Source organism: Heloderma suspectum, chromosome 4, assembly GCF_057233095.1.
Source record: "Heloderma suspectum isolate Gila_16-S chromosome 4, 16-S_ref, whole genome shotgun sequence".
In the NCBI taxonomy this organism is placed as follows: Eukaryota; Metazoa; Chordata; class Lepidosauria; order Squamata; family Helodermatidae; genus Heloderma; species Heloderma suspectum.
The window spans coordinates 66,144,124-66,157,880 of NC_139461.1; the positions used below are offsets into that span (position 1 = coordinate 66,144,124).

Genomic DNA, 13,757 nt, shown 5'->3' on the forward strand with positions numbered 1-13,757 from the left:
GCATTTTCTGCGATCCTCTTCTATGACACCTAAATGGATCCACGGAATATGATGTAGAGGCAGCCAACAAGAAAAGTCCAGATAGGTGCAAATTAGTGGAGGCTGGTGGTGCCAATTTCAGTGGGGCTGTGAATCCATTCTGGGTTTCAGTCAGAACCAAAGCCAACAAAACACAGCATGGGAGACTGGAGTTTGAGTATCAAACAACACCTGTTACATTGCGTTAAATTGACCTGAAGAAGGACCTGTGGGTCTGAAACACACTGGAATGGTTTTCATTGAGTTAAACATCTTTTGTCTACCCCTTTGCTTTTGATTTTTCTGGTATTTCAGTCAAAACCAACTAAAACTCTAAAGTACCTATCCAAGGTGCTGACCCTTACTCCCAAAATATGTTCAGCACATTGGATAGCTCCTTTAGAGTTCTGGCTGGTTCTGACTGGATTCACATCCCACAGAAATTGGCGCAAGCAGCCTCCATTGGTGCAAATGTAATCTAATGTCTTGAGTGTATTTAAGCTCGTTGATCCATTGAAACTGATTTGACATGATTAATGGCCGAAACATAAGGAAACTTCTAGAACATATTTATTTATTTATTTTTAAAAATCAGGTGATATCTCTAGTGTCTTATAAACAAGTGCTCCAGCATAGAGTACTAGAGCAATCTAAAGCAGAGTTAATATCCTTAAAATTAAGTCAAAGTCTAAAAGAATATTATGCAGTCCCATGTATATCTGTCTTTATTTTTTACTAGGGTATTGTGCAACATTGGCATTCAACTAAAAAAATACCCATGTGCGATATGAAGTCTTTTTTTTTTTAAGAGGACGAAGATTATTAATGATATCCTAGTACAAAATGATACATAGTAAAAAGGCAAAGGAACCCAACCATAATATAGCTAGGGGCATTGTGACTACAAGGACACTTTTTCTGTGATAATGGCATCTGCTGCAAGCAGTCCCCAAGAACGGTTTTCTATGTAAATCTCCATAGACCTCAGAATATACTATTTAAGAAATAGTAGTACTACTAGCACAACACATGATATCTGTGCTTTCTGATGCCCATGCAAAACATTATATGTAGAGAAATACACTGCCGTTATTAAATCAAGCTCCTTGAAGGTGACATTTAGGAATAAAAATGGATTTATTTGCATAACACACACACAGACATACATACATCAAGGTAAAATTACCCAATTAATCTGATCAAAGATGTATCTGAAGGCCAGCATTTCCATAGATGGCTGCTCAAGATCAGAATGTTTCACATTTCAAGCTGTGTTATGATGTTATTATGTGCAAAGAATGAAGGGGGGGGAGGCTCCCTCCCCAGCAATTCATTAGAATGCCCCGCACATATGGGTGCATGCATGGTAGGCTCTATCCATGAAACTGGCAGCCTTGCCTTTAATAATAATGACTTAATGGCAGTAAAAGTAATACTACCTTGCATAATTACAATAGAATGGGATCCATCCTGAACACAGAGTGCATCCAGAACTTGCCATAGAATCTTTGGTAATATCATGTGCTACTGACCTGGCTAATACACATCATACAATGAAAGCTGCAAATGGTCCCTGAAAATGGATCCTGGCACTGGCTTCTCCCTGCCTGGCTGACAGACAACCTCTTTCAGCAATACTCAGCTTCTTTTCAGCTTAGTTGCCCCAGTTTGGACAACCCCACTGCCACCACACCCCAATGCTTCCAGGCTAGTACAATGGTTCCAGGCATGCTCAGTTCTCAGTTGGCCTAGCAGTAACATGCTCTACTGTGGAACACAGTCTTGCTCTTCAGCTGAAGTGGCACACTATCTCCTGCCTTCACAAGACTTATTTTCGTTGATTCAGAAGCAAGGCAAAACATATTAGGATGTAACATTACATCTCATGATTACAACATGATGACCATTAGCATTTCCCCCTTTTCTGTTACACATATAAAAGCCTACACTTCTGGAACTGATTTCAAAAAGTTGACATAAATGGCTCCTGTCACTTTGGTTTTGAGGGTTGGTTGGAGTTCTGTTCGTTTTGAAAGTGAAACAACATATTTTATGGAAGAGCAGATTCTCATCTGTCACCACTACTTACTCCAGAAATGATCCAGAATAACCGGGTTAATTTCTGTATGGCAAGAAAAGTAACCTAGACTATTGTTTTAGTCTGGGTTTGATCTTTAGATCCTGGTGTTTCTGTGTAGGACAGTTGGACAGTATTAAAATTGCATATATAGATCCAGCATTTGCTTTGCTTGGACAGAAGGGCTCCTACTGTCTATGGAAAGCTTCTGATTCAGCATCATTTCCACAGGCAGATGATATTTATTGATTTCCCCTCCCTCTGCAGCCTCCTATGCTCCCCCAAATCTCTTCCAGAGGGTTGAGGGACCTCGAGTGGGCAAGATGGTGCTGGGGGCTACAGGAGAGGGAGAAATTGGCAAAAATCACCTCCCCTTAAGCCAGTGGGTGCATTCTGAGCAAAACTCCACTGCAGGGATGCTACTGCCAATAGGGTGAAACACTGGATCCAAGCCATATTCTTTTACACATATATTTAAAATTAGCCACCTTGAGCACCATTTTTGGAGGAAAGGCAGGCCATAAACGCAATTAATTAATTAAAAATAACATTAATACTAGCTAATAATAATAATAATAATAATAATAATAATAATAAAGCTAAGAATAAGAGGGGAAATCCTTACCTTGGAGGGCCTGAAGAGTACGTGTCTGTACAACAATGCAGAGCTGCAGAACCAGTTGTGGGGCACTTTCCAGAAATGTAGCCAGCAAGTGCAGCATACTCACATCTGCATACTCATAGACCATTTTCCAATAAAAGCGCCATCTGTCATTATCTCCACTCTGTCTACTCCGGATACCCAAGTATATAGTGTGGAAATACCTGCAAAAAAGATTTTAAAAAACTGAAATAAAAATTGCAATGTAATTTAAAAAATATTTTTATTTTAATATACCACCAATATTCTACATGATTACAAATATTTGCAACATGCAGGATCATGGGTGGGGTAGGGCAAAATTCATTTAATATATTATAAAAATACTTATAATAAAAAACAGAATGGTTTAGCAAATCCTCTGATTAAAGCAATCTATAGCTTTCAACAAAGGAACATTCTCCTGAACAAGGACTGTGGGGAGACTTGTTGTTGGTATTCCACAACCAGGAAAAGATCAAACAAGTATCATTTTACAGACCATTCTTTCTGTTATAAAATGTTGGCCACTATGTGTTAGCATCGCGACTGAATAAAACCACTTGAAAAGGTAGGACTGATCAAGTATTATTTCTATGTAAACTAAATGTGATATATAATGGGGTTTTTAAATACTTTTTATTCTATTTTTTATCTTTATAAATGAAATAAACAGTACCAACAACCTACTCATTATCTAGTTTCCAACAATACAGTATTCTTAGGAGGACACAGCAATAACGAAAAAGAAAGAAAAAAAAAACAGAAGAAGGAAAAGAAAGAAAAAAAACAAGAAAGAAAAAGAAAAAATATTAAAAAGTTACTTAAAAGGATTAAATTTAAACTCCATTACACACAAACTTCAAATATCATTCTACTTAAAAGTTATACCTATAACACTGCCAATATTACAATTCAGTACAGCATAGATAATCAACCTTACATTTCAGTATCATATCATCAGTTTTATAGCAAGGGAGCAAGCCTACAATTCATTTCCAATAACCAACGTAAAGATTTACGTAGACTACAGCAACCAAATAAGGAACGCGAATGGTGGCTCCCTATGGGGGCCGCCATTAGCATACGCGCTTTTTTTTTTTTTTAAAGTCACCCGTGATAGGCTACGTGACGATTTATGTAGCCTATCACGGCTGACTTTGCAGATCTAGCCGTGATAGGCTACGTTAATCGTCATGTAGCCTATCACGGGGGCGTTTTTGTTTTTTTTAAACTTTCGAGTTCGCGGCCGGGCGAGGCGGGAAGCCTCCCCCCCCCGGCCTGAATTTCGGCCGGGCGAGGCGGGAAGCCTTCCCCCCGGCCTGAATTTCGGCCGGACGAGGCGGGAAGCCTCCCCCCCCGGCCTGAACTTCGCGAGGGGAGCAGCGAAGCGCCTCCCCCCCACCGCGAACAAGCTTCGAGGACAGGTAAGTCACTTTCGTCCACCCCTAATAACCATATATTGCCCTTCAGTTAACATACAATAGTAAAGCTTAACAATTTAGCCAGCCAAAAGTATTACTAATCAAAGTCTCATAATAATGATAGTAATAATAATAAAATGGAAGGAAATTAAAAAGGATAAGAAATAATAAGAAATCACTAATATATTTTATACTATCTATATTTTAGATAGCGTCATTTCTAAATCTTTATATGAATGTATACATATCTATACATGCACAAACAGGAATTTTATTATTCAGTAAAAAGGTAAAGGTGTCCCCACCCAGTCATGTCCGACTCTAGGGGGTGGTGCTCATCTCCATTTCTAAGCCGAAGAGCCAGCGCTGTCCGAAGATGCTTCCGTGGTCATGTGGCCGGCATGACTGAACACCGAGGTGCACGGAACGCTGTTACCTTTCCCGCCGAGGTGGCTGTCAAAGGCTCCTTGGAGGGCTCTCAGTCTAATCTAGTAGCCAAGTCCAGACACAGACAAAGGGATTCTTTTCAAAGCTTTATTCTTTTACAACTTAACAGCTCTACAGGTAGCAACTAGATCTGAGCAGCAGCATCCCTATGCCCTAAGTTAGAACAGTTGGTCCCCGTTTGAAGGGCAATTACTGGCAGACCCCTGAAAATAAGGACTAGGAGAATCCCTCCCCTTTTCCCTTGGATCCTCTGGGCGCAACCGTTCTTTGAGCGCGAACCATTTGGCGCCGCTCTCTGCATCTGCGCCGTGCATCCCCCCCAGTCTGCTATCTGTGCTGAGTCACTCCCTGGACTGCTTTCTAAACTAAGAATGTGGCTGGGAAGAATCTCCGTCAGCTGTTGGTCCTGGGAAAAAAGGAGCGTGCTCCTCTCCCGAAGAAGCGACTGCTCTTCCTCAGCATCAGAACTACTCTGGGATTCTATGGGATCAGTGTCCACCCTGACATCAGTACCTATTTATCTACTTGCAATTTCTTGCTTTTGAACTGCTAGGTTGGCAGATGCTGGGACTGACGACGGGAGCTCACTTGGTCACGCAGCACTCAGGTCTCGAACTGCTGTCCTGCCGACCTTCCAGTCTGCAGTTCAGCGTCTTAACCACTAAGCCACCGCGGCCACCTTATTATTCAGTATATCATGTCTAATGTAAAAAAAGAGGAAGAAAGAAAGAAAGAAAGAGAAAAAAAGGGGGGATATATGCTTCTGGACTGGCATACTGCAAATCCGAAGAACAATAATAATTGAAAAGTTCCCGGCTCATGAGGCTGGGGATGATGTCTCCCGTGCTTTACTTGATCTCCAGCTAGCCAAGCCTCTGCCATTTCATGGTTTAAAAACTTTTTCATCTGGCCTTCAAAAGGAATGCAAAATATAGCAGGGTATTTGATATAATATTGCAGATTCATTTGTCTTGCCTGATTTCTCGCCTTGGTAAATGGCCTTCTTTTATCAGTGATTTCTTTAGTGTAATCTGGAAATAACATAACTTTGTCTCGTGTCAGCCCCCCAAAAAGTTCTCCCTCTTCCCTTGCCAAGCGCAAAATATGATTTTTTGTAGAAACTCCTGCAAACTGAACTATAACAGTATAGGCAGTCCCTTTGATGCCACGAACTGCCCCTGGAACACGGTATGCATGCTCAATATCGAGTAAATAATCAGATTGCAGAGCGAGTAGCTCATGCAGAAATGTATCCAAGAATTTAGACAGACTTCTATCAGCAGGCAGATTCGCTCTAGGAGTATATGCCTCCAGTTGGGAAATTCTTGCAGACAGGATATTATGAGAGGCATGCATAGCCGTCTCTTGCACAGACACCTAGTCTTGGGGAGCATTAACCTTCAATTCCATCTTTTGCAAACAACTATTAATTAGATCCACAGCCCCTTGAAGATTAGTAATAGAATCTTGGATTGTATCCAGCCTCTTAGCCTGTTCTGCTAATTGAGAAGACAAAGTTTTTATCAGAGCCAGCAACTCCTCTACATCTCCGGCATCTCTAGAAACCTTTGCCAAGGGAGGGGTTGGGGGATGATATATACTGTTTTTAAAACAATAAATTGAAAAGCACGAGATAACTGCTTTATTACTCTCTCTTAATGCTGAAAAACCGATTGGCTCAAAATTGGGAAAGGAGTACGACAAGGCTGCATATTGTCGCCCTGCTTATTTAACTTATATGCAGAGTACATCATGAGAAATGCCGGGTTGGATGAATCACAGGTCGGAATTAAGATTGCCGGGAGAATTATCAACAACCTCAGATACGCAGACGATACCACCCTAATGGCAGAAAGCGAAGAGGATCTAAAGAGCCTCTTGTTGAGGGTGAAAGTGGAGAGTGCAAAAGCTGGTTTGAAACTCAACATTAAAAAAACGAAGATCATGGCATCTGGCCCCATCACTTCCTGGTATATAGAAGGGTAAGAAAAGAAGTAGAAGCAGTGACAGATTTTATTTTCTTGGGCTCCAAGATCACCGCAGCCGGTGACTGTAGCCATGAAATTAAAAGACGCTTGCTCCTTGGGAGGAAAGCTATGGCAAACCTAGATAGCATAGTAAGAAGCAGAGACATCACCTTGCCGACAAAGGTCCGCATAATCAGAGCTATGGTTTTCCCAGTAGCAACGTATGGCTGTGAGAGCTGGACTATAAGGAAGGCTGAGCGCCAAAGAATTGATACTTTTGAATTGTGGTGCTGGAGAAGACTCTTACGAGTCCCCTGGACTGCAAGGAGGTCAAATCAGTCAATCCTAAAGGAAATCAACCCCAAGTGCTCATTGGAAGAACAGATACTGAAGCTGAAGCTCCAATATTTTGGCCACCTAATGCAAAGAGAAAACTCTCTGGAAAAGACCCTGATGCTGGGAAAGATTGAAGGCAAAAGGAGAAGGGGACGGCAGAGGATGAGACGGCTAGATACCATCACCGATGCAATGAATGTGAACTTGAGCACACTCCGGGAGAGAGCAGAGGACAGGAAGACCTGGCGTGCTATGGTCCATGGGGTCACGAAGAGTCGGATACGACTTAATGACTAAACAATAACAAATGCTGAAAAAGCTTTTGACAGTCTTGAATGGAAGTTTTAAAAGATCTGTTTGAAAAATGTAACTTTACAGAATCTTTTAAAAAATGGATCACCCCCTTTTCTTTCTCTTTCTGCCAGTCCATTTTTTGCTGCTCTCTATTTCCACCACTCCCTGTCCCCGCTTCTGCCCAGTGGGCATCCAAGGAAGGAATAGATTAAGAACATAAGAAGAGCCATGGTGTATCAGACCAAGAATCTATCTAGTCCAGTATTTTGTTCACACAGTGGCCAACCAGCTGTCAACTAGGAACCCACAAGCAGGACATGAGTGCAACAGCACCCTCCCACCCATGTTCCCCAGCAACTGGTGTACATAGGGATCCTGCCTCCGATACTGGAGATAGCATATAACCATCAGGACTAGTAGCCATTGATCACCTTCTCCTCCATGAATTTGTCTAGCCTAGCCGCCTTTAAAAGCCATCCAGATTGGTGGCCATCACTATATCTTGTGGAAGTGAATTCCATAATTTAACTATATGCAGTGTGAAGAAGTACTTCCTTTAATCTGTTCTGAATCTCAGCTTCATGGAATGACCCCGGGTTCGAGTATTTTGAGGTAGGGAGAAAAATGTCTCCCTATCTACATTCTCCACACCATGCATAATTTTGTTCACCTCTATAATGTCTCCCCTTGTCCTCCTTTCCCCCCTCCCAAGCTAAACAATCCTAGCTGTTGCAACCTTCTCTCACAGGGGAGATACTCCGCCTCCTTGATCATTTTTGTTGCCCTTTTCTGCACTTTTTCAAACTCTACAATATCTTTTTTTTTAGGTGTGGTGACCAGAACTGTACACAGTATTCTACGTGTGATCACAATATAGAATTGTATAAAGGCAATATGATATTGGCAGCTTTATTCTCAATTCCTTTTCTAATTATGCCGAACATGGAGTTTGCCTTTTTTACAATGGCCACACACTGGGTTGACATTTTCATCAAGCTGTCCACCACAACCCCAAGATACCTTTCTTGGTTGGTTACCGGTAGCTCAGATCCCACCAGGTTATACTTGAACTTGGGATTTTTTTGCCGCAACGTGCATCACTTTGCACTTGTTTACATTGAACTGTATTTCCCATTTGGGTGCCCATTCTCCCAGTTTGAAGAGATCCTTTTGGAACTCCTCACAATCATTTTTGTTTTAACCACCCTAAATAATTCTTGGTCATTGGCAAACTTGGCCACTTCACTGCTCACACCTAATTCAATATCATTTATGAACAAGTTGAAAAGCATTGGTCCTAATACAGATCCCTGTGGGCCCCCACTATTTACTTCCCATCATTGAGAGAATTCACCATTTATTCCTATTCTCTGCTTTCTGTTCTTTAACCAGTTACTGATCCATAAGAGGACCTGTCCTCTTATTCCATGTCTGCTGGATTTGCTCAGGAGTCTTGGGTGAGGAACTTCGTCAAAAGACTTTTGGAACTCCAAGTGAACAGTGTCTGCAGGAGCACCCCTGTGTAAATGTTTTGACATTCTCAAAGAATTCTAAAAGGTTAGTGATACAGGTCTTACCTTTGTGGAAGATGCATTGATTCTTTTTCAGCAGTTCTTGTCCTTCTATATGCTTACTAATTTTATCTTTAAAAATGCTTTCAACCAATTTACCCGGAACAGACATTAAGCTAACAGGCCTGTAATTTCCCAGATTCCCCCTAGAACTCCTTTTGAAAATTGGTGTTACATTGGCCATCTTCCAGTCCTCTGGTACAGAGGCTGATCTTAGGGACATGTTGCACATTTTGGTCAGAAGATCAGCAATTTCATATTTGAGTTCTTTGAGAATTCTAGGATGGATACCATCTGGCCCCGGTGATTTATTTGCTTTCAATTTATCAATAAGGTTGAGAACTTCATCTTTTTTCACCACTATTTGTTCCTCAGACTCCCTTCCTGAAAACATTAGTTCAGGCACAGGTATCCGTCCTATATCTTCTACAGTGAAGACTGATGAAAAGAATTCATTTGGCTTTTCAGCAATCTCCTTATCCTCCTTTAGTACTCCTTTAACTCCATTGTCATCCAACAACCCAAGTGCTCCCCTAGCTGGTTTCCTGCTTCTGATATATTTAAAGAATTCTTTGTTGTTAGCCTTGATATTGTTAGTGATATGCTCTTCAAAATGCTTTTTTTGTATCTCTTACTGTCTGCTTGCATTGCCTTTGTGCTTTTCGTGTTCCTCACTTGGGAAAAAACTTCTGTTTTCTGAAGGAAGCCCTCTTTTCTCTACTAGCTTCCTTGAAACTGTTTGTTAACCATGCCAGTGAGCTCTTGGACTTGGTGGTACCTTTCTTAAACTGTGGTATACATTTTAGCTGAGCTTCTATTATTGAGGTTTTGAGTAACTGCCAAGCATTTTAAAAGGATTTAACCCTCTTGACATGCCCCCCCTTCAGCTTCCTTTTCACCAGTTACTTCAGTTTAGAGAGGTTTCCTCTTTTGAAATCAAATGTGACTGCGTTGGACTTCTTGAACAATTTTCCTTTTAAATATATATTAAACACCGTGGTCACTGTTTCCAATTAGTTTGGCAACATTTTCATCTCATGCTAGGTCCTGGGCGACACTACTTAAGATTAAATCCAGGGCTACGTCCCCTCTGGTTGGTTCCATGACCAACTGTTCTAGGGCACAGTTGTTTAGGGCACCAAGAAATTTAACCTTTCCTCTTGCCAGAGCTCTGAAGTGATTACTTACAGAGGGCTTTTGAAGGATGATGGTGGCTTGAGGTCCTAGGACCACAGTTTACCACCCTTGCTCTAATTTATCTAGGAAAGAGTATCTTAAGGTGGCCTGCTTCCATGAACCTGTCCATAAACCAAAGTCATATTTGGACGCACTCATTTTTATTCCCCCACCATGTAGGTATGCTGGGTGATACCTAGGATAAAGCCCTATCCATAATGACACCAAGATTATGGCACTCCTTTCATATGTAGGGTTCAACTTGCCTCTTCCTTGCAGACATTCAGGAATCAACATGATAGTCGTTTTTCAAAGGGCTTTTGGGACCTATAAACAGGGACTTTTCAAAGTATATGCATTTTTACATGCACTTTCCCCTAAGATCTTTTTTCTGTACTACACAGACTTTTATACACATTTTTATGTGCAAACATTGATTGCAAACTTCAGAAAAGTGTGAATATCAATATTTTAACTGGGTTTTGGTTCAGGTAGTGCAAATTTAGCAAGTTTGCATAAAAATGGGAAGTGAATTAATTTCTCCCCCATCCCTACCTATAAAATACGTACCTCTGTGCTAATGCTACTTGTTATTTAAGAATTATCTCTGTTTCTTTGTATGGTTTGTTTTTGTCTAAAACTGTATGCATTTATGTTAGGTTATAACAAGTGTGGTGTAGTGGCAAGAGTGTTGGACTGGGAGCTGGGAGATCCAGGTTCTAGTCCCCACTCGGCCATGGAAGCTCACTGGGTGACTTCGGGCCGGTCACAGAATCTCAGCCCAACCTACCTCACAGGATTGTTGTTGTGACGATAAAATGCAGAGGAGGAGGAGGACAATGTAAGCTGCCTTGGGTTCCTTGCAAGAGGAAAAAAGGCGGGATATAAATGCAATAAATAAAATAAATAAAAAACATTTGTTATTATCTGCTTGGCTGATAAATTGGGCAATAAAGTGGCTGATAAAGTAGGACTGAAGTGGTTAAGACGCTGAATTGCAGACCGGAAGGTCGGCAGAACAGCAGTTCGAGACCCGAGTGCCGCGTGCTGCGTGATGGAGTGAGCTCCCGTCTTCAGTCTCAGCTTCTGCCAACCTAGCAGTTCGAAAGCAAGAAACTGCAAGTAGATAAATAGGTACCGCCTCGGCGGGAAAGGTAACAGCGTTCCGTGCACCTCGGTGTTCAGTCATGCCGGCCACATGACCACGGAAGCGTCTTCGGACAGCGCTGGCTCTTCGGCTTAGAAACGGGGATGAGCACCGCACCCTAGAGTCGGACACGACTGGTTGGGGACACCTTTACCTTTACCTTTATTTTAATACATCATAAATAAAATATTTTGGCCCAGAGTGCAAGCCACAAAAAGTTTGTCTGTTTTGTGTTTTGAATAGGTTAGCTATTTCATAATCTTGTATTCTGAAACGTATATGCTTTAATTTTGCTCTTCTGACCCCCTGTTCACACCCAGCCAGCTTGATACTATCTTGAGGAATGCCTTTTAAATAATTATTTTTATGGACTTTTAATCACGTATTTTCAGTGTAATTAATGAGTATATAAAAATATTACAACTTTTTCAAACAAAACACAAACATTACATAGGAAATCCAATTACAGTTAACAGCAATCACAGGATTTCAGTTTGTCAACAAGGAGAAATTGTATCATGAGTCATGACAACTAATCAAGACTTTATCACCTCCTTAGGGTCCAAAGAAAGCATATTCTATATTGTTTGGGCTTCAAACTTAAAAACATAGGTCCTGATTTTCCTGATGTTTATTTTTTATTTATTTTTCAGTTTTAAAGACCACATCTTCATCCTTCTCCACCCCTCAAAAAGTAATTCATGGTGATATGCACAAAAATCAAAGATGTAATACAATAAAAATTCAAGATGAAAATCAATACAGAACAATTTAAAGTGATAGAAACTTAAAATATGAAATGCCGGGGCAAAGAAAAGAGAACAATATTAACACCAGGCATACCTTCCATAGGAGGGTATTCCAGTGTCAGGAGCCATCACAGAGAAGGTCCTTTGTTCAGGCAGATGTGTGCCTTTGATCTTCTTCATTAAATGATACCTTATGCCTATGACTATGAGCTTTTCTACATGAGGCTTTCAACCTACCACTTTACTGAGGTTTCTGCTTCTTTGTGGGGTAAAGATCCCATCCTCTATAAATGTGTTTTCCCAGGGGTTTTCCCTCTTTGACTTTCTATATGTTCCAATACATAAACTTTAGGTGGTGCTGTGGCACAGCAGAATTGCTCAAATACCAAAGGGTTTCATACCACCTTTCCCGGATATACCAGTCTTTCCTCAATTAACACACACACACACACACACACACACACACACTAGAATAGTTACAAAGAACAAGAGAGGCCCTAGAAGATGACGACTTTGTGTAAAGCACCTGCAAACTACCGTAAGTGAAGAAACATGCGTGCACAGTGAATGCATCATGTACAAAGGCTCTGTCTCTCCAACATTTTTAAAACTAGGTGATTATAAAGAAATTTATCGTGTAGTAACATGCACAGTGAAAGAAGGAAAACCTATTTATTCTTCGTATGTATTCATTATGTTTCATGTAGGATAAGGGTAATATCAATGATAGCTATATATTACCTTCAAGTTTAGAGGCAATATGCCTCTCAATAAAAGTTGTTGGGGAACTGGAGCAAGAGGCTGCTATTGTGTTTATGTGGGCTTCCCTTAGGCATTTGGTTGGCCACTCTGGGAACAGAAAGTTGGACGAGAAAGGATGTTGGTCTGAGCCAACATTGCTGTTCTTATGAAATGGCTTACAATAAACATGCGCCCTCAGAAATTTCTATGAAGATACACATCACTGGAGCAATATCTGCATTCTTTAGAAAAATAGAAACATACTGATTTTATGCCTCATATACTCTGATATTTACAACAGTTTCTCAAGACAAGAGAGGGCATTTGCCTGTATTATATAACATGTTGAAACATTCATGAAAAGATCGAGAATTTCTAATGGCTGGTTACAGATATAGAACACATTTATTTCAACGTCTAATTTGCTTCCTGTATCAAAGAGTACATTAAACAATTTAGCTACACCATAAACAGTCACTCTGTCTACCACCTCATAAGTACAGAGAATAAAAATCTCTACAGCTGGGATTTAAAAATAAAAGGTAAAATAAACAGCAATTCAGGTAAGTGGTGTGTTTTTTGTTGCCTAGCTACCAGAAAAACTTCACCATGTTTTTAGCTAAACAGAAGTGACTGTTCTTATAAAGATTTATTATCGTATTTTGTTTCTGTATTTGCTTATTAGCTGCATCTGGAAATGAAAGTGTGGAGGACACCACTTTGTTTCCTTATTAGAAATATGCTATACATTCTTACAAAAACACACCCATAAATATATCTGTACTGGAGTACCGATTTTGATTAGCATCTTAAGGTAACAAAGCAGTTACCTTTTATTGTTTCTGATAACATTACTGTTTTAAACAGGAAATGGGCTGATAAATGTGTTCTGCAATAAAGAATCACCCAAAATTTGAATAAGTAGAGATCTCATTGACAATTTGTTTGGCAATTAACAAACACAGAGCTATTCTTTCTCATTCAATTAAGAGAACTATATTAAAAAGATAAAGATATAATTCTTTTTTAGAACAGCCTCCATGGTCCAGTTTACTTGGCTAAAATTTGTGCTGGCAGAACAGATTAACCAGAACACACATCACGCTCACATGGACTTTCTTGTTCACTCAATAGGGATCATGATTCAGACTTGATTCCTTCAAGGTGAAT

The 13,757-nt window shown here is 40.4% G+C and overlaps 1 protein-coding gene across 1 annotated transcript in view; it reads right to left on the reverse strand.

The window, feature by feature from the left end:
* Positions 1–13,757, reverse strand: part of XKR4 (XK related 4) — a 243,754-nt gene that overhangs the window by 60,550 nt on the left and 169,447 nt on the right. The window contains exon 2 of the mRNA XM_084849550.1: positions 2,721–2,920. Within this exon, the coding sequence (XP_084705676.1) occupies positions 2,721–2,920 (200 nt within the window). The remainder of the gene's footprint in view (positions 1–2,720; positions 2,921–13,757) is intronic.